The sequence below is a fragment of the Podarcis pityusensis genome (genome assembly GCF_964106645.2).
Source record: "Podarcis pityusensis genome assembly, chromosome: 8".
NCBI lineage: Eukaryota > Metazoa > Chordata > Lepidosauria > Squamata > Lacertidae > Podarcis > Podarcis pityusensis.
In genome coordinates, this window is record NC_138033.1 from 17,877,413 (window position 1) to 17,903,209 (window position 25,797).

The following is a 25,797-nucleotide window of genomic DNA, read 5'->3' on the forward strand; positions in this document are numbered from 1 at the left end:
CCGGCCCCCGCAGCGCCTCCCACACCCACCCGGGTTCGCGCCGTACGAAGCTGCTTTCCGACGCTCGGCAAGGGAAGCGCGCCAAGGTCGGGACCACCGATCGGGCCCGGAACCGCGTGGCAAGCAGCGAGGACGGGTAGGAAGAGGTGGGGGCGACAGAAAGCAACCGGTGTTTGTGTGCGTCTCTGAACTTCTCGGAAAGCGCTTTGCCAAGTAAGTTCAAGGCAACGGTCTGCTGTTGTGGGTTGATTTCGAGGAGGGTGCGATCCGGAGTTAGCAGAGACGTCAGAATCTGGATAAGGGGCACGAAATCGCCTCCTTTTGGAGGTCGGGTTTCTTTTTGTGCGTGACTTTGCTTCCTGAAAAGTGCTAATGCTGGTGGTCACCCGTCATTAGTGGACTATTAAATCTAAGTTGGGAGCTATTAGCAGGTTTTTGGAGGGCAGGATACTCTCCATGGCCCCACTCCTCTTAGTGAGTCTTCCCCCTCGCTGTGGCAGGTTTAGGGGGCTCTTGTTAGTGTGCTAGGGTCTGGGGTGGGGTGGGGGTTTCTGACCTTTTCCAACTTAAGAAGGGAGGAAGCGGACCAGCTGTCCCTTTAGTTCTGTATTGCCCACACTGATTGACAGCTGTTTCTCCAGGGTTTCAATCCGGAGAATTCCCCAGCCCCTAACTTGCAGAAGCCAAGGATTGGACCTGGAACCTTCTGCACTCAAAGCAGATGTTCTACAGCTGAGCCAGGACTCTCCCCCTTGACGTTTCTGCCCCTGGTTATTGGGATCCTTTACCTCCTTGTTTGCGTGCCTCTCGGTGCTCAGTTGAAGGGGCAAATAAACAGTTTCCCTTCCCCAAGCCCCATGAAACAGCTGCATAATGTGGAAGAGCGTGTGCCTTCTTTGCATTAGTTGTGGTCTCTGAAAATTTAACAGCGTACGAAGGAGGCCTTTCTCCTGCAAAGGTCATCGGGGTGATCTTGAAATCTGTGGGAAAGACCTGATATTTTGGAATACCGTAATCCCAGGAGTTTGGGAGGATAACTCCGAAGAGCCGCATGACTCTTATTAGAAAAGCTTCTGTGTCTTCCCCAGTGTTGCAAATGGGCACAAGTTCAACAGGGGAAACCTCTCCCTCCCCCCACATCACGTTATTGGCAGGGAAGGCTTCTCCTGTTGAATTTTTGCGTGCCGCTCAATTTGAAAAAGAGACAGGAGCCTAGGTGCTGGCGGTGGAGGTGGCTGGCAGGCAACCCTAAGTGGGAAAGGCTTGGAAGTATTTCCAGAGGAAGGTGGTTGAATGGGAGGCTTGTGTTAGGTGAGCATGGCAAGTGACCCGATCGACTCATGTTGACTCGAAATATTTGCTTGGCTTTAAGGGACAAAGAATGGCCCATTTCTTTGACTGCCTTCAGCAACATTCCTAAGGGAAACGCTCTGGGCTTGCGAGAATGCTGTGTTAGTGTTTTGCAAATTACAGAATTTCTTCATGGAACTTGGTGTGCTGAGATGGCCCGGAAGGGGGCGTTAGGCAAATGGATGGAGGGTGTGTCTTATGAAGGGCTACATGCAAACTGCCAGGGCAAAGGCAGCCTGCCTCTTGAGGACCAGTTGCTGGGGAAAGGGCTAATGCTGTCGTGTCTGGCTGGCCACTGGGGGAAAGGCAGGAAGTTGCCTTCTTATACATGTAGCTGACACCCAGCAGGAGTTTTTTTTCCAGCCTTACCTGGAGATGCCAGGGATTGACCCTGAGACCTTTTGCGGGCAAAGGAGCTGCTCAACTGCTGAAGTACAGCCTTTCCAGGATGCTCTGCAAACTAATCCTACAAGGGCTCTTCTTATGTGCTCTGTGGATGCCTGGTGGTTCTCATTTCTACCAGCCTGTTTGTTACTTGGGAATGATTGCTGTCCAAATAATCTGGAGAGCACCATAATAGCATAAGTCGTCTTCTTTGGCGATCACTTGTAGCCGAGTAAGATTGTCTTCCATAAACACGGTTTTAACAATGAGTGACTGTGGAGGCCAATTCTGGACCCACACGTCCTTCCACAGTGGGGACATTGGTTTCCAGGTGGGAGTTGATCACGGTGTGGATTTGCCAAGCGTGCCTTCCTCTTAGCACATTTCTCCCTTGCGTTCTGAGTTCGAGTGTCTTCAAAGCCCATGACCCCTTTGCTAAAGGCTGTTCTCCAGTGGGAGCGTTCGCAGGCCAGTGTTTCCCAGTTGTCGGTGTTTATACTACATTTGTTTAGATTTGCCTTGAGATTTGCCTTTAAACCCCTTTTGTTGACCACCAGCATTACGCTTTCCATTTTTAAGTTGGGAATAGAGTAGTTGCTTTGGAAGACGATAATCAGGCATCCGCACAATGTAAGTATAACCTGCAGGATCAGGCCAATGGCCCTGAAAACCCCAGCTTCTTGTTCATATGGTTGGCCAACCAGATGCCTCTGAGAAGCCTGCGCCGGCGGTGGAAGTTGGTGAAGGTGACGCTGAGCCAGATGGATCAAGGCACTGGCTCCACATAGAACACGTTCCCCTTCTTTGGCTTTTCCATCTGTAGAAGGGGAACAATAGTAACTTACTTTTTAGGGGGTTTTTTGTTGTGAGTGAAATCCAGGGAATTTCCTAGTTTCCTAATCTCTGCAGGTGGGAACAAGAAAACCCTTGGTCTCTTAAATTACTTTAACATACGAGACCAACATGGTGCAGACGGTGTAATTAATTCCCCCTTTCCTACTAGCTCTTCCTTCTACATTAAGCATATTCTTCTTCACCAGAGGTGAGGGGGCGTGAACTAACTGAGTCTAGGAATACAATTCTGTTGTTTTAACTCCTTCATGCATTAATTAGCCCTAAGCTTGCGAGTTATATTTGACTGCAATTTCCCACAGTTGCTGTTAGCTATTTATTTATTTATATACCGCTGAGTTGCCAAAAGGGCTTCTACTTTATTTACAAGTATAAACGGTAACAAATATATCCAGACGTGTTTAAAATCCACAATAATGCAATTTCCTCCAAAAGTTGAAACATTCATTATTAAAAATGTAAGACAAGTTCATCAAAACATTATAACTATTAAAACAGTTTTTTTTAAAAAGCAATTAAAGCAAAATAACACTCTACTGATGTGGGTTTTAAAGTTTTATAATTTGCCCGAGTTTTTAATGTTTTGCTTCTTTTTTTAAAATGCAGCCACCTGTCGTTTTAAATGGATAGTTTTAATTGTGAGCCACTCTGACAACCCTTCTCAGGATCAAGGCCAGGGTGCAAATGCATGGAGATATTAATTGCTGCTCCCCACCCACAAACCCAAGACAGTCTTCTCCAGGCCCGTGAGTTTGTGCAAATGGAGAACAGGCTTGCGGCAAAGGTGGAATGCTGTTGCTACTTATCGTCTTTGGAAGGGCTTGGTACTGAAATGAACCCAAGCAGATCTGTGAGGCTGGATGCCATGGGGGTCGAGTATGGGGGATATTTATAACTCCAGCATCCTGCTAGCCTGGGTATATTTAGACAGAGCTGCCAAACAACAAGTCAGGGGAGAGGGCTTGGCCAAAGGGCTTAGCTGAACTCCCGTGTGCTACACCCAAGAGGAATTTTCCTTGCTGGGTCGCTGCTTTCCCTGCCTCTCGCAGTTTTGTCGTCGTCGTCATTTAGTCGTGTCTGACTCTTCGTGACCCCATGGACCAGAGCACGCCAGGCCCTCCTGTCTTCCACTGCCTCCCGCAGTTTTGTCAAACTCACGTTAGTAGCTTTGAGAACACTGTCCAACCATCTCGTCCTCTGTCGTCCCCTTCTCCTTGTGCCCTCCATCTTTCCCAACATCAGGGTCTTTTCCAGGGAGTCTTCTCTTCTCATGAGGTGGCCAAAGTATTGGAGTCTCAGCTTCACGATCTGTCCTTTCAGTGAGCACTCAGGGCTGATTTCCTTAAGAATGGATAGGTTTGATCTTCTTGCAGGTTTGATCTTCTTGCAGTCAAGAGTCTCCTCCAGCACCTAATTCAAAAGCATCAATTCTTCGGCGATCAGCCTTCTTTATGGTCCAGCTCTCACAATGCTAACCTACAAAAGCAATGAGCCAATGAATGGCCAAGTCCTAGGCAGGAACCAAGCCTCCCTTTCTGTTTATATCTTCTAAGCATCCCCAACCTGCTGCCCTCCAGATGTTTTGAACTACAGCTTCACATGAGACAACAGTGTGATGCAGCAGCAAAAAAATTCTAATGCCATTCTAGGCTGCATCAACAAAAGTATAGTGTCCAAGTCAAGGGAAGTCATAGTACCACTCTGTCCTGCCGTGGACAGACCACACCTGGAATACTTACTGTGTCCAGTTCTGGGTGCCGCAATTTAAGTAGGATATTGACAAGCTGGAACATGTGCAGAGGAAGGCAACTGAGATGAACAAGGGTCTGGAAACCAAGCCTTATGAGGAACAGTTGAAGGAGCTGAGTATTTAGCCTGGAAAAGAGGAGACTGAAAGGAGATAGGATAGCCATTTTCAAATATATACAAGGCTGTCATGTGGAAGATGGAGCAAGCAGCTTGTTTTCTCTTGCTCCAGAGGATAGTACCTGAACCAGTGGCTTCAAGTTACAAGAAAGGAGATTCCCTCATTGCAGGGGGTTGGACAAAAAGACCTTGGCCTGCTCCCAACAGGTAATGTTGTGGTGGGGGGCATAGACAGCTTGGCCTTATAGAGTCGGTGTCCCTGGCTGCCTTCATTATTCTCCCTTACTGCTGGAATTTAGATTTCCAGCTTCTTGGGGCAGAGATCTGTCTTCCTTTCACTCCTTTGTTTTGAGTATATTAAAGCGAAGTAAGGTTGGAGAACCTTTGGCTTTCATCTCTGACCATTGGCCATGCTGCTGCTGGGAGTTAATCCATATCAGGAAAGCCGTATGCTCCCCATTCCAAGTGCAAAGAGATGTGCATTGATGTTTCCACCGAAAATAACGATAAAAGGATGCCTCTCAGCTGGTTCTGGGGCCATTTTTTTGGTTTCTGATACCCAGTGTACCAACCTGGATCAAACCACTGACCCAATAGCCCCATACAGCAAAAAATCTAGTTAACTATGCTAGGGAACAGACAAACTGCAGTCTGCATTAAATGTGTAGTCTGCTGTTGTGTATTTTCTTCTTAAGATAGCAGGCGTGTGTGTTTGCGTGAGATAAGGACAAGAAGCAACGGAGTGGGCAGGCGGGTGAGTTAACTAGCACGCAGAGAAAGGGTTAAACCTTTGCACTCCCCATTTCCAGTCCTACCCCTCCCATCCCACTCCTGCCTTGGAAATCAAAGGCAGCCTAGGGGAGAGACAGTGTGGTGTAGTGGTTAGAGGGCCAGACTAGGAGCTGGGAGACCGGGGTTCAAATTGCCATTTGGCCAGTATTATTTATTAAATTTATATACCACCCTTAATCCGAAGATCACAGGATGGTTTACAGTATATAAACACAAAAATATATAGCATAATAAAACAATAACACACACATCCTATACTTAGTTTTAAAAGCCATAGATTAATTAGTCAAAGGCATGGGTGAAGAAGACTGTTTTAACCTGGCGCCTAAAGATATGTAGTGAAGGTGCCAGTTGAGCCTCCCTGGGGAGAGCATTCCACAAACAGGGAGCCACTGCAGAAAAGGCCCCGTTCTCATGTTGCCGCTCTCCAGATGAAGCTCACTTGGGCCAGTCACTGCCTCTCAGCCCAACCTACCTTGCAGGGTTGTTGTGGGAATTAAATGGGGAGGGGGAAAACCATGTGCACTACCTTGATCTCCTTGGAGGGAAAGGTGGGATATAAATGCGATAAATTATATGCAGGGGTTTAGCCTCAAGTGCATCCCCTCCAGGTAAGTCTGCAAAAGGGAAGAGAGGTGCTTCATTCTCTCTCCAAAGAGCGTGGCATCAGTTTGTGTGGGCAATCTAGCTAGTTAAAAGCAATGAATCATGAGTCACGGCAAAGCTTGCAGGCATCCCCGCAGAGGGGAAAACAAAAGGGCTGGTTTCATTTCAAGGTTTCCAAACCTGATGTACCCTTGGTTAACAGATTGTCCTCGGCAGAATGTCAGATTCAGTCAGTTGCAACATTAAAGAACAATAATACTGCATTGGCGCATGTATTTTGATGTCCTTGTAGCTTGCTTTCCTGTGGTATATATTCTCAAAACATGAAAATAAACACACACACACACACAGTATACAAATGCATGAATTGTAGGGCCACTCTCTTCTGTAGACCTGCAAGGTAAAGGTAAAGGTGAAGGGACTCCTGACCATTAGGTCCAGTCGTGGCCGACTCTGGGGTTGCGGCGCTCATCTTGTTTTATTGGCCGAGGGAGCCGGCGTATAGCTTCCGGGTCATGTGGCCAGCATGACTAAGCTGCTTCTGGCGAACCAGAGCAGCGCACGGAAACGCCGTTTACCTTCCCGCCTGAGTGGTACTTATTTATCTACTTGCACTTTGATGTGCTTTCAAACTGCTAGGTTGGCAGGAGCAGGGACCGAGCAACAGGAGCTCACCCCGTTGCAGGATTTCGAACCGCCGACCTTCTGATCGGCAAGTCCTAGGCTCTGCGGTTTAACCCACAGCGCCACCCACGTCCTGACCTGCTTGATAGTCCATCCCATTGTTTGGGGGCGGCAGTCTAGCCTGATCCAACTCCTTCTCCCTCTATGGCTGTGTGCATCCCATACATTTAAAGCACATTGCTTTCCCCAAAGCAGGGCTTCCCAAACTTGGGTCTCTGGCTGTTTTGGGACTACAACTCCCATCACCCTTAGCTAACAGGACCAGTGGTTGGGGATGATGCGAATTGTAGTCCAAAAACAGCCAGAGACCAGTGTTTGGGAAACCCTGGCTCAAAGCATCCTGGGAACCATGGTTTGTTAAGGGATCTGGGAACTGTAGTTCTGCGAAGGGCAAACTACAGTTCCCAGGCTTCTTAAAAGCCATGTGCTTTTAAGTGAATGGTGCATGCACGGCCGGGCTGTCTCCTCTGCTGTGCTGCCTGTGGGTTTTTTTCTTTTCTTTCGCACCTTCTGGTCAGCAGCATACACTGCTGTTCCCCTGCAGCCTTTGTCCTGGAGCCAAGGCAGACTTAATTTAGCTCCCCTAATCTTTCCTTCTCTGCCGCTAGCCAGTACCTTCCCTCTTTTTTTTTTTTTTAAAAAAGAAGTTTGTTCCTTTCCCTCAACTCCAACCAGCCCTTATCTCCTCGCGGAAGACCAGGGAGGCCCAGAAGTACGGATCCTGAGGGGTAGGTGTGAGGGGCTGCACGGGGCAGGTAGCGAAGCAGTTTCCCCACTCTTTATCTGGGGAAAGGAGACAAGACGACCCCAAGGGCACTGCTGTTGTGCAGGGTGAGTTTCCTGCGAGGGTGAGCCTATGGGTGGGATGATATAACACCCTTGCGTGCCAAAGCCCAGCAGAATGGGCACCTCTCTGGGGAGGAACAGGGACAGCTGTGTCAGGGGCTGTAATGGAGCTGTCCCTGTTCCTCCCCAGAGAGGTGGTTGTGTTGGCTTTTTGGAATGGGGCATGTCATACTCAGGGGGCGAGCGTTTTTCTCTGGTGTGTAGCAGTGCTTGGAAAGCCAGTTTTTTAAAAGAAACTGCAGTTGCCAGGATTCTGTGGTGGTCGTTGTGGGGCAATGTGTTTTTAACGTGCTTTAAAAATAATGTTGTGATTTTTCACATTGATGGAATATGCAGAAATGGCAAGTTTATCTCATGAAATCAGAAATCAAGATGAGGCAGAATTCAAGGAGGGTTGGAGAAAGTTTGTAGATTGTTTTTTAAAAAACAACTATTGTAAACATGCTAAAACGCAAGTGGCTTTAGAGTAAAAACAGCAGTAAAATACAGATTTGAAAATACTGTGGAAAAGGTAATATATGGAATAACTAGCCTGCAGCATTAATTAGAAAAATATGATTGTACATTGGCAAATGTTGCTTCAACTTTCTCTTTGAAATATATAAATAAAAGCTTATGAAAACAAATAAATGAAATAAACCTTTGGTGTGGATGTGACATGCTCCCATGATGTCTAGCCTCACCCTGTGAAGGTGCAGCCGTCCTTTCTGCATTTAAAGGAGCCTTGCAAAGAACCCTGGGAACTACAGTTCCCAGCGCCCTCGCTCAATTAAAGTTGCCAGGATTCTTTGTGGGGAGGGAAAGGGGCTTTAAGGGTACAGGCTTGTGTTCAACATAGTGCTAAGATTCTGCCAGCAAAATGGTTACGTGATGGAATCTCCTCCCCCTCGCACCCCCCCAAATGAAAATGGTTGAAAATGGCCCTGGTGGGCATGCAGCCCCCAAGGAAAGGTCTGATCCAGCTGAGGTACAGTCAGTGTTAACTGGATCCACCAATGGGTGCAAGGGGACTCTTTTCTCTCTCTGCCCCCTTTCCTCTGAAACTCAGCATTGCAATGCCGAGATTTTCCAAGGCCTTTGGGTGCTTGAACCCGAAATTCTCTGCATCATGCTCCCATCAGGGCAAATTAACAATAATGCAATCGGCTTCATTAATGGCGACAGATTGGCACATGCATCGGATCTCCTGTTTTTGCAGCCCCTCTGGCCCATCGGATACTAGAGGGTGGCAAAGCTTGAGAGCATGGCAGAATGACCTACATAAATATTGGGCTCCTGCAGATCTGTTTCTTGAGCATTTATGTGGATTTGCTTACGCACAGCTTACACAGAGGTTAAGCAATATCTAGCTTTAATTTTTAATGTATATCTTATTGGTTTTATACTCCACCTTTTCTCTGAGGAGCTCAGGGTGGTGTGCATGGTTTTCTCCCTTCCCCATTTTTAACTTCACAACAACCCTGTGAGGTTGTTTAGGTTGGGAGACTGTGGCTGGCCCCAGGTCACCTAGTGAGTGTCAGGTCTGCCTGGGGATTTGAACCCTGGTCTCCCTATCACTTTCCTAACCACAAAAAAGGTTTGTTGTCCGCCCTGCTCCACCTAGGATTTGTAGTTGCAGAACAACAGCTAGGCACTTTTACCCACTGGAATTCTGCAAGCCTAAATTTCTTTCTGTGCCCGAATCCCTCCTGCAAAATACAGGCAGCCTGGAGGCGACAGATGTATTGTCCCCATAAAAAAGGCAAAGGGACCCCTGACCATTAGGTCCAGTCGCAAACAACTCTGGGGTTGCAGCGCTCATCTTGCTTTACTGGCCGAGGGAGCCGACGTTTGTCCACAGACAGTTTTTTCTGGGTCATGTGGCCAGCATGACTAAGCCGCTTCTGGCTAACCAGAGCAGCGCACGGAAACGCCGTTTACCTTCCCGCTGCAGCAGTACCTATTTATCTACTTGCACTTTGACTTGCTTTCAAACTGCTAGGTTGGCAGGGGCTGGGACCAAACAACGGGAGCTCACCCCGTTGCAGGGATTCGAACCGCCAACCTTCCGATCGGCAAGCCCTAGGCTCAGTGGTTTAGACCACAGCTCCACCCGCATCCCTATTGCCCCCATAGTGGGGTTCAAAATTGGCTGCCAGAGGCATACTGTTTCTCCTGTTGCCCAGTAGCATTGCTAGCCCGGCTGGAGGCAACCCCAGCTGCCAACTTGCTTTCTTCCAGGAATGTGCTCCCTGCTGGGGTGCAGTTACTGAGCAGCAGGGAAAGGCAGGCGGGTGTTGCTCTGCAGCTACAGCAACAAACAATAGGGTGTGTATGTGTGGGAAATTAAGGCTACAAGGAACCGACAAAAGAACATTCAGGCAGCTCTAAACCTGGCCGTCCCTGGATTGTCCAGCCAGTCTAACCGTCTGCGTCCCCCCATTTCAATCTCCCCAGCATGGAGAGAAGCTTTTGTACGCTTGTCCAATGGATCTCAAAATTACGAGCTGCCTGGGCAGGCCCAAACGTCTCCTGCACATTCCACAAGGCTTTGGCGACACTCTGCTCCCTGCCAGAGCCTGGCTTCCACATTTTTGGTCTTGTGCCGTGGTTGTGAGGTCCCCAGCGTCGTCCTAGCAGAGGGGGAGGTCCCCCGCTTCTTTGCAGCTCCTTCCACGCTCATTGATTGACAGGTGGTTGACAGGTCCCTGCTCCTACCCGCAACACCTCTCTCAGTCAATGCCGGCATCATTGCCTAGCTGCAAATCTGGCTAATACAAGAAGGAAGTGTTATAGCTCGGTGGCAGAGCAAGTGCAAACACGTGGCACTGTACCTTGAAAACCCATTTTTTGAGAGCAAAGTGGTACCTAACGTTTAGAGCAGCTCCAAATGTGTGAGCTGGGGTGTTCTTTGTTGCACTGAGAAATCTCTTGGCTGACGTTTGCAGTTGAAAGCGTGGCCTTTCTGGCAGAGAGTGAGCCAAGGCATGGGAGTGTTCCTATTCCCCTTTCCTGCTCGGTTAGTGATAGAAGCAGCCAAACATGCAAGCCAGAAGGATGTTTGTGGAAAGGATCTGTTTGTCTGAGCACTATGGGGCTGGGGTAGGAAGTGAGGAAGCAGGGGCTGGCCTTCCAGCATTAGTTCGATGGTGGTGGTTGTTTTTGAACCATTGCCTAGCAGCGAAGTCACGTGATGAGTGTCGACGCAAATTGAGCCAAATGGGACCCCTGAGGAACGGGTGGGTGAGAGGGGTACAGAATGGAGTACAGTTACGCTTCAGGTTACATATGTTTCAGGTTACAGACTCCGCTAACCCAGAAATAGTACCTTAGGTTAAGAACTTTGCTTCAGGATGAGAACAGAAATCACACAGCGGCGGCACAGCAGCAGCAGGAGGCCCCATTAGCTGAAGTGGTGCTTCAGGTTAAGAACAGTTTCAGGTTAAGAACAGACCTCCAGAATGAATTAAGTACTTAACCTGAGGTACCACTGTATCCTGGAGCAGGGCTGAGCAGGTCGGAGGCCTGATATATACTGCAGCATTTTATTGCAAGCCTCAGTTGTTTTCCGTAAGTGCCTCCTCGGCCATTGGAGGCCATGGGCACTTGCAAACAGAGACTCTGAATTTTAGCTGAATTCTCCCTCTTTCTTGTTAAATGCACTTTGATCCGCATGTTCTGGTTAAGAGCACGACGGGACCTTTCTCTGCCGGAAGGTTGCGAGCTTAATTGCCTGCCAGGGCAGGCAGAAGGGAAACCCTGAAACGTCCCTGAGCGCCCTAGAGACAGGTTATCATTTGCAAACATTGCAAAGCAGTTTTCAGTGGCTGCAAAAAAGCCTATTGCCATAGTTACAGGCCTTTGCCCTCGCTTCCACAGGGCCACTGAGGCCATTTCAGGATGTGAAATAATGGGTCCAGCCCCAGCTGTTTGAGGAACCATTTCCTCTCCTCTCCCAGTCCGTTTCCCTTTCCACCTGGCTGATCTGAACCCCCCCCCCCCCGCAAACTGCCCCTCTCCCCACAGCCGTCTTGCTGACACTTCTCAGCCATCTTTGTTTCCTGCTTGCGTTTTGAGGGACGTTCTCTAATTCTGGAACGTTTCTCAGCAAAGCTCTATTTTTAACCGTACCCCACTGGCTCCCGGTGGACTAGCTGTTTACTTTTCCGTCCTTAAGAGTAGCCGACTTTGCGTTCTCTCAGGGTTCTTGCTTGTTCAGTATGAACTCCCCAACAGGCTGCGATCTTTCTTCAGGGCAATGCCGAGCGATGTGGGAAACATTACCTGTTGAATTTCTGCTGGTTGCCTCAGATTGGTGCGTCCGTTGACAGCGCAGGAGCCCTCTCAAGAGGGAAAGGCAGCAACCTTGCTGGGAGAAAAAGGTGGAGGAGGTAGAAGAAAGGGGGAATGAAGAGGGGAAATGTTATGTACTGAAGTTCTCACCCTGGGCCAGCAGGGGGATATTGTAGATCGTTTTCACTCAGGTCCACATATGCAAATAAGGGATTGAAAGTGACATTCAGTGATTGGATAGTTACAGAAAATGGTTACTGTTGCGTTCTAGTGGAGCTCTATATAAGCAGGCTGGCTGAACCCTTCAGTTCAGTTCTGGCCTGGCCTGTGAATAAACAAGAGCTGTTTGAAGAATCGCTGTGTCGTCTGATATGTTCACCCACAACTTAACAGGAAATGCCCTGAAGAAGAAGAACATGTCTGAAAAGGTGGAATTTGTAGCTCATGGCAGCTGTTTTTGGTGGAAAACAGGATAGGGGAGAAAGGTTTAGCCCTAATAGGGTTCTCTTTGCATGCTGGGGCTAAGTACAGTGGTACCTTGGGTTAAGAACTTAATTCGTTCCGGAGGTCCATTCTTAACTTGAAACTGTTCTTAACCTGAGGTACCACTTTAGCTAATGGGGCCTCCCACTGCCGCCATGCCGCAGCCACTCAATTTCTGTTCTCATCCTGAAGCAAAGTTCTTAACCCGAGGTACTATTTCTGGGTTAATGGAGTCTGTAACCTGAAGTGTCTGTAACCTGAGGTACCACAGTACACTTTTTAGAAAGTGTGCTTAACACAATGTGTAGTTGGACCCCGTAGTAGGGAACCTGAGGGCTGAATGCAACCTTCCAGGACTCTCTGTGTGGTCCCCAGCTCTCTCTCTCCAGGCCACGCCCCCTTTCACCAGGCCACACCCCTTTCCCTCCAGGCTGCACACCTCACCAGCCTTGCTTTGTGCTCTTCCTGGGAGTTTTTGCCTTGCTGGAATGCGTCCTTGAATTCTAATGATTCTTGCTTGCCTGAATGGTGGGCAGATTGAACCACAGAATCATAGAATTGGAAGGGACTCCGAGAGTCATCTAGTCCAACCCTTGCAATGCAGGAATCTCAGCTAAAGCATATTACATCCTGCACATTGCTCAAGCCAGGAATCTGACTATTCGTTGCTTTTATATCTTCTCAGAACAGTCATGGAGTTGTGGTTCCTTCTGCCTCTGTGTGGGATCTTGATAGGATCTGCAGTAGCAGGTAAGCTTGTGGAGGGGTAGGGAGGAGAAGGGGGAGAAACAGCTGAGAACGTCCGCTGACATTTGGGCATTTTGTACTCTGCGCAAAAAGAAAATCCAGTTCAAATATATACTGCACCTTATAGTCAAAAAGGATCTTGTTGAGCCAAGGTGGTGTAGTGGTTAGAATCTCGGACTAAGACCAGGGAGACCTGGGTTCAAATCCACACTCACTGGATGACCTTGGTCTAGTCCATGGGTAAACAAACTAAGGCCCGGGGGCCGGATCCGGCCCAATCGCCTTCTAAATCCGGCCCGTGGACGGTCCGGAAATCAGCGTGTTTTTACATGAGTAGAATGTGTCCTTTTATTTAAAATGCATCTCTGGGTTATTTGTGGGGCATAGGAATTTGTTCATTTCCCCCCCAAAATATAGTCCAGTCCCCCACAAGGTCTGAGGGACAGTGGAAAAAATTTGCTGACCCCTCGTCTAGTCACTGCCTCTTAGCCTACTTTACAGGATTGTTGTGGGGATTAAATGGGGAAGGGGAAAACCATATACACTACCTCAAACCTCTTGTGGGGGGCAGGGGCAGCAGACGGTAGGATAAAAATATAATAAATCAAATAAATAAACCTGAACTTGCCAGTATTTGCTTGAATGTCACCCCAAAATAGCAGGTGTCTGAAAGTGCCACTTATATATCCAGGCCTTTTCAGTGTTGTTTTTGTTGTTATTTCTTAATTTATATGCCGCTTAGTTGCCAGGTGGGATAGGAAATGCAATTTAAAGAGGAGGAAAGGTGGGATATGAATAAAAATAAATAATAAAAATAATTCCCCCCCCCATTGGGTTTATCAAGATCATGGGAAGTTATTATAACGCTAAATAGTTCAGTATAAAGTGATTGATTAATGGGGGCAGGGCAGGGAAGATTGAAGGATAACTGTATTATTAATCTCCTCTATATATGTGTGTGTGTGTGTTTGCCTCTTTCAGAACCACCACAACCCAAGGACATTCCACACGACCCATTCAATTATGGTGAGCCAGTTGTTACTACCTGGGGTCAGGGGATAGATGGCAAGGGCAGAGACCCCCCTAAAAGACTTTTGGAAACAAAAAACGTGTTGGCCAATCTCCTCGTTTTTGAACTTAAAGAAACTACAACTTTAAAAGAGGTGTGGATGACTCTGACTTGGAGCGCAGCACTGATGCAAAGGAGAGATTTTTTTGTGTTTTTTAACCTTCCGTCACCACCTGTGGAGGCTATTTTCCTCAGCCTATGTCTCCCTTGCTCCCCACAGTGGAGACCCATCCATTCAAGCAAATGGGGCACTGCTGCACCAAGATCAGTCTGTCCCCAGCCAGCCCTCACATGTCTGCCTACCTCTTCACTGACATGAGGTGGCTGTGGCTGTCAGCTTCCTATTCCTTAGTCTCAGTGCTGGCCTTCTAGGACTCAACAGGGAGGAGGAAACCTGTGCCACATTTACACCGTGCCTTAAAGGTACTGTGATACCGCTTTAAACAGTTGTCTCTCTCCCCGCTCCCCAAGAACCCTGGGAGCTGTTGTTCTGAGAGTTCTTAGAAGACCCCTATTCCCCTCACGGTTTCGCAGTCAATCCCTCTCCATAGGGAACTGTGGGAATTGAAGCTCTGTGAGGAGAATGGGGCCTCCTTTCCTTAGTTGGCATTTGCTGTCATTGGCTTGGGGACACGGGTGGCGCTGTGGTCTAAATCACGTCAAAGTGCAAGTAGATAAATAGGTACCGCTCCGGCGGGAAGGTAAACGGCGTTTCCGGGCGCTCCTCTGGTTCACCAGAAGCGGCTTAGTCATGCTGGCCATATGACCGGGAAGCTGTCTGTGGACAAACGCCAGCTCCCTCGGCCTATAGAGCAAGATGAGCACCGCAACCCCAGAGCCGTCCGCGACTGAACCTAACGGTCAGGGGTACCTTTACCTTGGGAGCTCCGCCTACGGTTTGGGCTACCAGAATTTTGCCCTACTCATCCCAATGGGCACCAGCTGCTACTGATCCAGAAAACCCCACCAGGTTGGGGAACACTGATGCTTTAAAGCATCACAAGAGCGTCCCCTCATTCCAAGTCGGGGATATGTTCCCAGCTGGAAATGACCACTTCTTCCTTCTCCTTCCTTCTCAGATTACCACTCGCTGAGAATTGGGGGGCTGATTTTTGCTGTCGTCCTGTTTCTGCTTGGCATTCTTATTGTGCTCAGTGAGTAGATTCTCTCCCTCTCCCCCCACCCCCCAAGCTGAGCCATGGCACCTGCTGAATTTCCCCAACATTGCGACTGTAATGAAATGCAGCCTCAGAAGCTGCAGGCATGAGGAGGAAGGGCTCCTTTCACACTCCTGTTTAGTGGAGGGCTGGTTGCTCAGGGTGAAAGGGACACTGCCCCACCAACTCTCAGCCTGCCCTCTGCCAGACCCAGCCTTGCTTTCTTACTTACATCCAGCATACATGGTATTAATGGCTATCCTTGTCCTCAATCTCAGTGTCATAGAAGTCATCAGGGAGGCGGATGTGCACAAAACTAGAATTAGCGTTCTCTGGCCCCACCTACTGTTGACCTCCCTGCCTCCTGCCTCGCCAGTTCCAAATAGGAACCAGCCACCACTGTCCAGTTGTTATTTTTTCTCCTCGTAAGGCCCACACAGTGGGGCTCAGTTGCACACTCTGTCTCACACACCGGATACTTGTACCTTTTCTCTCGAGGAGTGAAAAGCAGCTGGTGGGGGCGGGGTAGGAGGGGGAAACTACTGAAGGGAAATGGATCAAGGAGCCCATGTGGACGTATGGCTCAGTCAGTAGAGCATGAGACTCTTAATATCAGGGTTGTGGGTTCGAGGCTCACATTGGGAAAAAATAAAAATAAAAATCCCGCATTGCAGGTGGTTGGACTTGATGACCCTTGTGGTCCCCTCCAACTCTAGAATTCTATGATTTTATATAAGAAGCTGTCTTTTACAGAGTCAGGCATTTGGCCTGCCTTGTCCACGATTGCTTCCTCTGACTGGAAGTGGCTCTACAGGGACCCCAGCAGATGTCTTTCCCATCGCTCACATCCCTGGAGACACCGGGGATTGAATTTGGGGCCTTCCACAGGCAAAGTTACGTGCTCTGCCATAACTTTCTACTGCCACCTTCTGGTGGTCTTCTGCAGCACGTTAACAGCACATGCAGCTCCTAAGTGTCACCAGGCTTGTAGATAAATTGGAGCCTCTGAGATACAGGAGGGTGTGTTGGCATACTTGGGGGAACCTTGAGGTTTGCAAAAGGAAAACACATCAAGGGAAAACCCGAAGGGGAGGAATCTTCAACCAAAAGAGCAACCCAATGAAAGCTGCTTGTGTCCTCAGAATGCCATTGAGAGGATGTTTGGAATGGAGTTTTCGGGAGGAGGGCATGGCTGGCTGGAACCCCAAGCAGCCGCACTCTGTGCAACATTTTGTTGCAGGTCTCACTTGTAGTCTCTGAGCCCCATGTGGACCTCAGACTGTTGATCTATTTAGCTCAAGACTGGCTGGCTTCAGTGCTCTTAAGTTTAGTCTTTCCCATCCTGTCTTTAGATATTTTGTGGATTGGAGTTGGGACTGTCTCTATGCATTCTGCCACTGACCTGTGGGCTCCCTCTAATGTAAGATTACCAGATTTTTTTCAATGAATCTGGGGACACTTATCAACTTCAATGGATTTTGTATGGGGACTGATGTGTAAATCCCAGGACTGTCCCGGGGAAACGGGGATGTCTGGTAACCTTAAATTAGAGTGAGCTGCTTTCTCTTCCAACCACTGGGCAACACTCCCTTCCCAAAGAATGCTGGCAATCCCAGAGTCTTTGCTTCTCGTCTGTCCCCATACTGATTTTCTTTCACTGTTTGGGATTTCTGTCTCTCTTTCCCAGGTCGACGTTGTCGCTGCAAGTTCAACCAGCAACAGAGGTAATGCCTTTCTCCTGAAAAGCTTAAATGGGTGACCTAGGATGGAGGGGCTATTATATACGGCAGATGCAGACAGGTGACCTAGCAAGGAGAGAAAAAAGTAGCACACTCAAATTATGAGTCTTGGAGAATGTGACATTATAACCTGAACAGGACAACAGCGCCCTCTAGAGCATCTGTGATCAGACCATTCCTCCGGAAGTCTGCAACAAACTGATATCCTGTCTTCTATTCTTCAGTATGCATTCTGAGGTTGATAATCATTTATTGCAGTACCTCATCTAATCAAAAACAGCTAAGCCTTCTTATAATATAAGTTCTAATGAATCATCAAGGAGGTGGAATCAACCTCTAAAGAAATTCTGATTGGCAAGATATACTTTATCTCATGTGCCAGTAGTCTGTTACACAAATAGGCCCAAAACCGATCTGCCTCTGTGAACAAACAGGCTTTGCACTCTGTCTTTGTCTTCTTGGAACCATCCAATCAGGAGGCCAAAGATATTCTCTCGTTCAGAAATTCTCTTCTATAAGGAACTCTGGACATGCTCTGAAATCCAAGACTTTGCTTAAGCAGGTAAAATGTAACTAGGTCAGGCTGATTTTTCTTTTTCTTTGCAAGTCTTGTGTATGATTTTGTTGCCTTCCCTTTATTTAATATTATTTAAAATATTTGTATACCACTTCTCATTAAAACAATACCAAGGTGTACAGTAAAACAGTTTGGTACAAAACAACCAGAAGTACAATCGGAAAAAGATCTTCCCACACACCCTTTCCTCCAGATAAAAACTATTTACACTTGGACATTTGGCTTCACTCATTTCCAAAAGCTTCCCCATGTGCTAAGACTGCACAGTTGTTAAGCTGCCTCCTTTGTTTTCTTAAGGAGCTTTCACAAGATTTTGTTTATTTATTTCTTTATATATATATTTATAGCCGGCACTTTCATAAAAACATATCCAGGTGGTATGCAACATATAAGGATAAAATCAGCCAAAAGCATCCATAAATACATCAGTAAAACATAGTGATTGCTTAAAAAGAGATGGTTCGTGACAATATTGTTTTCAAAAGACATCTTAAAGAAGGAAGGGATGGTTCCTGCCGAACTCTAGTGGCAGGGAGTTCCGCAGGGCAGAGCGTGCCCCACTCAAGGCTCAGTCCCTAGTTTAGAACAACCCAGCCTTAGGAGCATTGGGAACCAGCCAGAAGTCATCCATCAGACAGTCTCAGTGATTGAGGTGGACCATAAGGAATCAGGCAGTCCTTAAGGTATTTGGACCTCAAGTTGTTTAGGGCTTTATGAATGAACACAAGTAATTTGAATCTGGCCTGGTAGCAGAGAGCAAATTGTTAAACTTGGGGCTTTGGAAAAGTAAATACAAAGCTTCTCCCTCCCCACCAGAGGCGTAGGGTGGGTTGCCAGCACTCCGGGCTACCTGGAGGAGCAAGGGTGAGAAGGAGGGAAACAGACAGAGACAGAGAACGCATGTACATTCAGCTGCCTAACAGCATCTGCAGCACCCAAGAGATTGCAGCTGTAGAGATAAGAAAAGAAAAGTTGTTCCATTGCCCTAAGAAGTTCTCATGGAGAGGCCGTTTTCAACAGAGCCCAGCAACGGAATCGGCAACTGTATTGAGACAGCACCAGGTGTTGAGATTTGGCGGCCTTAACAATTTTGCGCCCGGGGCAATTACCCCTGTAGCCCTCCCCAAGCTACGCCACCGCTCCCTGCTCCCCCACCACAATAGTTGGGTTGGAAGGAGGGGTCCTTGGCAGTAGGGGTCAGACCACCAGCCCTCCAAACAGCAGAGCAGAGCCTGTCACAATGCAAAACACGGGTAGTCAACCCTTTTGGGCCCATGGAAATGTGAATAAATCCATAGTTGGTATGGCTCATTAGCTCGCATCACCTTAATTAACCATTTCTGTTGGTGCCCTGAGTAGTTATTTTGTCTGTCAACAGGAGGAGCTATTGCTTTGCTCTTGTACAAAACACCATGGTTTTTAAAATACAGAAATTGCTGCAGGATATGAAGAGAGCAAGGCATTTTTGTTAAGCGCAGCATGACAAATATTTTTTTCTATTTACAGGACGGGTGAACCTGACGAGGAGGAGGGGCCCCTGCGCAGCTCAATTCGGCGTAAGATCCAGCCTACTTTAGTCATCCTTCACTTCCCCTTCTGCGCCCTTCTTTTCCTCATGCTTGAGGACTAGAAACTTTAAAAAGAAAACCAAGGAGTTGAACCTTGTGCCTACCTCAGATTTATTCGTTTCGTTAAAAACTTTTTATCTGTTTATTCTGTAAAAATTATACACTGCTTGATTGCAAAAACAAAACAAAACAAAAGCTTATACAGTCATACCTCGGGTTAAATACGCTTCGAGTTGAGCGCGTTCGAGTTGCGTCCCGTGGCAACCCGGAAGTAATGGAGTGCGTTAGTTCCGGCTTTCGCCGCTTGCTCATGCGCAGACGCTCAAAATGACGTCACGCGCATGCGCAGAAGCAGCGAAAAGTGGTGTGTGTGTGTGCAGACGTGCTGTCGCTAGTTAGGTTTACCTCTAGATGCGAACGGGGCTCCGGAACAGATCCCGTTCGTATCTAGAGGTACCACTGTATATATATTAAGGGGTCGGCAGAAGGTAGATTGGGATCTGCTGTTAGGATTTCTAAGTGCATTGGAATAGATTGGCAAGGACTCCTGGCTCAGGTGTTTAACAATAGCAACCAGGATATGACTTTTCCCACCGTAATTGAGCTGCTGAAAAAAAGAAAGTGAGTGGACATTTGTGTGGTAGGACTGCGTGTTCAACTTGCGTCCCATCTACACCACACGTTTAAAGCAGTATCATGCCACTTTAAACACCTATGGCCTCCCTCAAAGAATCCTGGGAGCTGTAGTTTGTTAAGGGTGCTGAGGGCTGTTGTTGTTGTTTAGTCGTTTAGTCGTGTCCGATTCTTCGTGACCCCATGGACGAGCACAGTGGCGTAGCGTGGGGGGTGCAGGGGGGGCCGGCCGCACCGGGCACAACATCTGGGGGGGGCGCGCTCGCACTCGCAGCTCTCTGCCCCTACCTGGCTCACTCACTCTCTCTCACTGCAGTGCTGGCTGTGCGAATCTGATCCGAGCCACTGGGTCGCCGCCCACTGTGGAGGGGGTGGGTGCCAGGCGTGCGGTGCGGAGAGAGAGCGAGGGACTATCTGGGGGAGGGACAGTGCAGCGGCCGCCCAGCGCAGCGCTGAGCGCGGGAGAGAACCACACCAGACCAGACCAGGCAGCAGCAAGAAGAAGCTGGCAGCGGCGGCAGGTTAGGGGTTAGGGGGCGCAAATTACTTGCCTTGCCCCGGGTTAGGGGGCGCAAATTACTTGCCTTGCCCCGGGTGCTGACAACCCATGCTACGCCGCTGCAAGAGCACGCCAGGCACTCCTGTCTTCCACTGCTGGTAGCTTCGAGAACACTGTCCAGCCATCTCATCCTCTGTTGTCCCCTTCTCCTTGTGCCCTCAATCTTTCCCAAAATCAGGGTCTTTTCCAGGGAGTCTTCTCTTCTCATGAGGTGGCCAAAGTATTGGAGCTTCAGCTTCACGTTCTGTCCTTCCAGTGAGCACTCAGGGCTGATTTCCTTAAGAATGGAGAGGTTTGATCTTCTTGCAGTCCATGGGACTCTCAAGAGTCTCCTCCAACACCATAATTCAAAAGCATCAATTCTTCAGCGATCAGCCTTCTTTATGGTCCAGCTCTCACTTCCATACATCACTACTGGGAAAACCATAGCTTTAACTATACAGACCTTTGTTGGCAAGGTGAGGGCTGTTAGGAGACCCCTATTCCCCTCACAGAGCAGCAGTTCCCAGAGTGGATTAACAATCAATTCTTCTTTCCAGGAAATTTTGGGAATTGTACCTCTTTGATAGGATCCAGCCAGGCAAAAAAACCTTGAGGCACAAAGAAAGGCCTGTGAAGAGGCTGTGGCCTGAGGAGGGCCAGACTGAGATATCTGGAGGGCCTCATTCCATCCCCAGGCCTCAGGTTCCCCACTCCTCTGCTAGATCCTGTGCTGTGGGGCGAAATGTGTTTTGGGACTGCTTTGATTTGTCATGTAACAGGACACACTGCTGGGGCAAACTGTTCCTGCCTGAGGTGGATTAGGGAAAAAGAAGGAAAGAAAGCTTAAAGCCTTTTAGGGAAACAACCGTTTTTTAAAAACTGTCTCTTTCTGACTCTCCTTGCTAGGTTTATCCACAAGGATGAGATAGAAGAAGCCTGAAACTGGTGAGTTGCATATACCGCAGGACTGGGGAGATGGACCACTGGTTTGGACAGACTGGTTGGGCTCCATGCCCCACTAGCATGCTCTGAAAATCAAGTCAACCGCTTTGCTCATAGTTTACACTGTATTGAAATTGAAAGTGATGATAGAACTTTCCAGTGAACACTACTGAATGGGCAGTGTATCACAATGGTTAGACTGGGACTAGGACCTGCTTGGCCAGGGTTCAATCCAGGGGTATTGTGGGAAACGCTGAATGGCGGCTCGCACACCCTGCCAATAGTGCTGACTGGAACACCGGAGGGGTTAAAGAGGGGGTTGTGGGGCAGCCACCAGAAGGGCAGGGTCTGCCGGACCCCTGGCAGCCAGTGGAGGCTCATCCATTGGGGCGAATGGGCATTCCCTTGCCAAGCTCAATCAACTCAGCCTGCCTGCCTTCTTACTTCCAGCCAGGGGTTGGCACTACCTGCCATCTTCCTGCCCCCTATCCCAGCAGGGAAGAGGCCGGTGGAGACAAAACAAGAATTAGTTGCCTCTGCCAGAAATTGTCTCTAGCGCCACCTACTGTCAGTCTCCCTGCCTTAAAACCTACCAGTTCCAAGGGGCACCAGCCAACCACTACTGGCAGCTGCCCAGGAACCCTGCGTGCCAACTCTGGGCCTGGCAGAGGCGGTCCTTGAAGTACCCAGGGCCTGAGCTGCCTAGGGCTTTTAAAGGTGAACCCTGTCCCTTTTAATTTAGCCAGGCACCTTCAGGCTTGCAATTACAGAGAGGCCCGGAAGTACACAAGAAGCTGCCTTATCCTAAGTCAGCAGCTCTCCAGGATTCAGGCAAGAGTCTCTCCCAGACCTATCTGGCGCTGATGGGATTCACCCTGAGACCTTCTGCATGCCAAACACGTGCTCTCCTGCTGAGCTACAGTCCTTTCCTCTAAATTGACTGTGGGACACCTCACAGAGCAGTATGTCGTGGAGAACCATCTGGAGAAACTGCGATCTCATCAGGGCTCTCTGGGGGCATCTGTTGGGCTTCTGCCTTTCTGGATTTATTTTGAACTGAACTCCTTCTGCGCCTGACTTTTCTTTTTCTCCTCCCAGGAGCAGCCTGACATGTCGTTCCCCCCATGATCCAGAGTGTTCCTGTCTCTGCACTGCACACAGACCTTGCCTCCCTGCTCCCCAGCAAGCCGCCTGCCTTTTACACCAAACCTGGCAAAACGCCAGGCCTGCTGTCTTCGTGGTGATCCCAGCCTAACTTGGAAGTGCTTAGCTTGCTGCGAGACTCCGAGAGAAAGGAGTTGTTGTCCGGCACATTTTGCTCAAGCTTAGTCCTCATCCTAGGCGATGGGGGATACTAAATCTGCCTTCCTGGTGCTCAAACGGTTACGATGAGACTTCCCAAGAGTGGTGGTAGAAATGATTTTCAGACATATCTAGGCATAAAGGCTGGCAGCTCTGTCCATGAAAAGAAAACAGAAGGGGTGTTCTTCATCCAGAGAAGCTAGGAGCTCATCCAAAGTGGGGGGTTGCTTCCACTGGCCTTTCAGATTGTCACTCGGTGCAATCTCAGTTACTCAGTGCAAGTGCAGAGTGCAAGGCAGCCTTTTCTTACTTGGTGCGTTCCAGATCTCGTCGGGCTCCCAATTCCCATCAAACCTGGCCAGCGTGCCCAATGGCCAGGGATGAAGGGAGTTGCAGTCCTGACATTTGGATGGCACTGTTTTGGGAGAAGCTGAAGGTGAGCACTGTCTCCAGAAGTTGTTGACACCTGTCTGTCTTGAAAGACAATGGAGTGCGCCTCTGGGGGTGAAGTCTAATCGCTGTGTTAATAGCACCAGAGTGACCTCCCCAGGGTGCAAGCCTGGACAGTGTGTATGGAGGTCCCAGGCTGGCCAGATGGCAAGACCCCTCTCTCGGCCTTGCTGATGTGGCCCAAAGGAAAGCAGAGCAATACGTTTGACAGCAGCTTGGCTGTAGGAGTTGCTGGACAGAGGCATACAAGGCGCCATCCAACCACCTTGAGAACTGCAGATTTGCTTAGGGTTTTCTCCTTAGCCTTGTCTTCTCCTGAAGACATCCCTCAAGGCAGCAGAGGTCTAGGATCAGAGTCTTCCTTCTCCTAGATGGGCTGTTTTCCCAAGTTGTCGAGGAGCCCCATTTGCCCCTCACTTCCCTCTGCAGGATGTGCAGAAATCGCCTTCTTGACCATTGGGCCCACTACTGGTCTCATCCACTCCATCTGCTGGAGCCTGACTTCATATGCAGGGGAATTCCTTAACTCACCAAGGGTTTGAGACCCATCGGCTATCCTCGCCTGGTTTAGCCGGCCACTTTAAGCCATTGCCCAGAGTGTGGCTGCTGTCATATGCTGACAGCTTCTAGGAGCCACAGGTGAGAGCTGAGTGCAGGGTGGGGCCCAGAGCTGAACAAACTACCCTGGAAGGAGCACAATGTGTCCCCCACCAGAGGTACTACCCCTCTCCTAACACCCCACCCCCAGGAAGAGGGTGATGAATAATGCAGCCCTAACCGTGAGGCTCCCTAACCAGGATTTTGCAATTCCCCCAGAGCCTATTTGTTGTATTTAGCAGCTGCAGCCACAAGATGTAGCAGGGAATGTTCATTTTGTTCCTGTCTGGTGTGAGTTCCCAGCCCTGCCAAATGCACAATAATACACTCTTATAAATGGGAAGGGAGTATGAGATCTTTCTTTTTTTTTAATGAGAGTAAATTGAGGCCTTTCTTTCTTGAACAAAAAATAGTGACAGTTTCGACAGGAAGAAGAAGTTCTGGCCTTATTACAAGCTTGCTTTTTTGCCAAGAACTTCCTACAGTCAGTGCAGAATATCCAGCTGTTGGGCTCAGCAAGCTGGCTGGATCTAACCAACTAGGGATGCAGAAGCCGTAGCCCTTCCAGATGTGATAGGACTCTCAACTCAATTGCCTATGGTAACTGGGGCTGATGGGAGTCCAGCACCAAATTAGAGGACCACGGCTTCCCCATCCTTAGCCTAAATCTTTGCCTGTGGCATAGCAATGCAGCCTGGCTCTGAAAATCCAGACCAGAACTGGAAATCTACTCCCAAGTGCCGATGCTTCAAATAATAAAACCTGGAGGCAGAAAGTAATTCCCGCCTTTGCCCTGAGTGTTGGGTGTGTAGGATGCAATAAATGAGTGTGTACGCTAGTTCTCCTGTTATACCGCCTTCACCTTCTTGGAAAGATGACTCTCAGTTATAGGCTAACCTTGCTGCGTGCGGTATCATTTGAGGTTACCTGCATTCTCTCGCAGTGTGGTTTCTTTCCAGCAGAGGGCAGTGCTATAACATCCACCTGCTTTGGTTCCGTCTAGGCTGCGTAGGAGGAGCAGGTGTGGGTGGCACCTGTCAAAGCTTAATGCCTGATGCTCTTTGTACTGCTGGCCCTTAGGAAAGCTCTCCACTGAGCCCCGTTCCCCTGGTTTCGCTGACCCCTTTCAATGTTTCTGACCTTTTATGTCTGCCAAGTCTCTTCCACGACATTAAAATGCTACTTCCTCCAGCTGCGGTGAAATGTCAGACTTTGCTTTCTCTGTGTGTCTGTGTGCTTGTCCATGAACGAGCTTGAGAGCAGTAAGACATGGGTGGTATTTTCGGGAATTTCCACACACAAACTCCCAGACGCCATAGACATAGAACTATCTCCTTCACCAAATAACAGCTGTACCAAACAGCTGTGGGGGGATTGGAGGAGAGCTCCACATTTCCCCATTGTGAGTTTAATTGCCTTTGCTTCCCCTAAGGCAGGAGCGACTTGCCACCTAGGTTGGGGGCTTAATTCAGCTCCTGGAGCAATTCCACACCCACCCACCCACCCACCCACCCTCAATTTTGAAGCAGCAACAAAAATACAGCCATACCTCGGGTTACAGCCGCTTCAGGTTGTGGTTTTTTTGTTTTGTTACGGACGCGCTAACACCCGGAAGTATCGGAACAGGTTACTTCTGGGTTTTGGCGGTTGTGCATGTGCAGAAGTGCTAAATTGCGCTTTGTGCATGCGCAGAAGCGCTGAATCGCAACCCACGCATGCGCAGACGCGGAGCTGCGGGTTGCGAACGCTGCGGGTTGCGAACATGCCTCCCGCACGGATCACGTTCACTACCTGAGCGTCCACTGTAATATAAATTAGGGTTCACAGGCTGGATAGCTCAGTCGGTAGAGCATGAGGCTTGATCCTAGGGTCATGGATTTGAGCCCCACATTAGCTGAAAGGTTCCTGCATCACAGAGGGTTGGACTAGATGACATTTGTGGCCTCTTCCAGCTCTAGAATTCTCTGATTCTATGAGTGCCATCATAGGACTGCAAGTCACCCCCACTGTGGTCATCACATCGATCATTTGATGAACAATAACCCCTCTCTGCTGACCAGAGCCCCTGTTTTGCAGGCAGAATTTTTCTGGCTCATTCCTCACCTACTCCAAGCAAGGCTAGGTGAGACGCCCTATGTGAAAAGCTGGAAAGTGTCTGCCAGGCTAGTGCTGAGCTAGATGGACCAGTTGTCCCTGACTCAGTATAGCGTGACTTCTGTGTTCCAGAATCGCAGAACTGTAGAATTAGAAGGAACCCCAAGGACCATCTAGTCCATCCCCCTGAAACATAGGAATCTTTTTGCCTAAAGTGGGGTTTGAACCCATGACCCTGAGATGAAG

The 25,797-nt window shown here is 48.8% G+C and overlaps 1 protein-coding gene across 3 annotated transcripts; it reads left to right on the top strand.

Annotated features, from left to right (window-relative positions):
- FXYD1 (FXYD domain containing ion transport regulator 1) lies at window positions 1-24,648 on the top strand. Of its 3 annotated transcripts, none has more exons than XM_081019342.1 (8): window positions 1-213; window positions 12,821-12,885; window positions 13,864-13,908; window positions 15,031-15,105; window positions 16,796-16,832; window positions 18,931-18,980; window positions 21,073-21,111; window positions 22,207-24,648. In XM_081019342.1, the coding sequence occupies exons 2-7, from the start codon at window positions 12,828-12,830 to the stop codon at window positions 21,093-21,095; spliced, it is 288 nt and encodes a 95-aa protein (XP_080875468.1). In that variant the 5' UTR covers window positions 1-213; window positions 12,821-12,827; the 3' UTR covers window positions 21,096-21,111; window positions 22,207-24,648. The 3 variants fall into 3 exon arrangements, with proteins under 3 accessions (XP_080875468.1, XP_080875469.1, XP_080875467.1); XM_081019343.1 differs by lacking the exon at window positions 1-213 and adding an exon at window positions 7,130-7,262; XM_081019341.1 differs by lacking the exon at window positions 1-213 and adding an exon at window positions 7,222-7,365.
- Window positions 24,649-25,797: the final 1,149 nt, after the last annotated feature.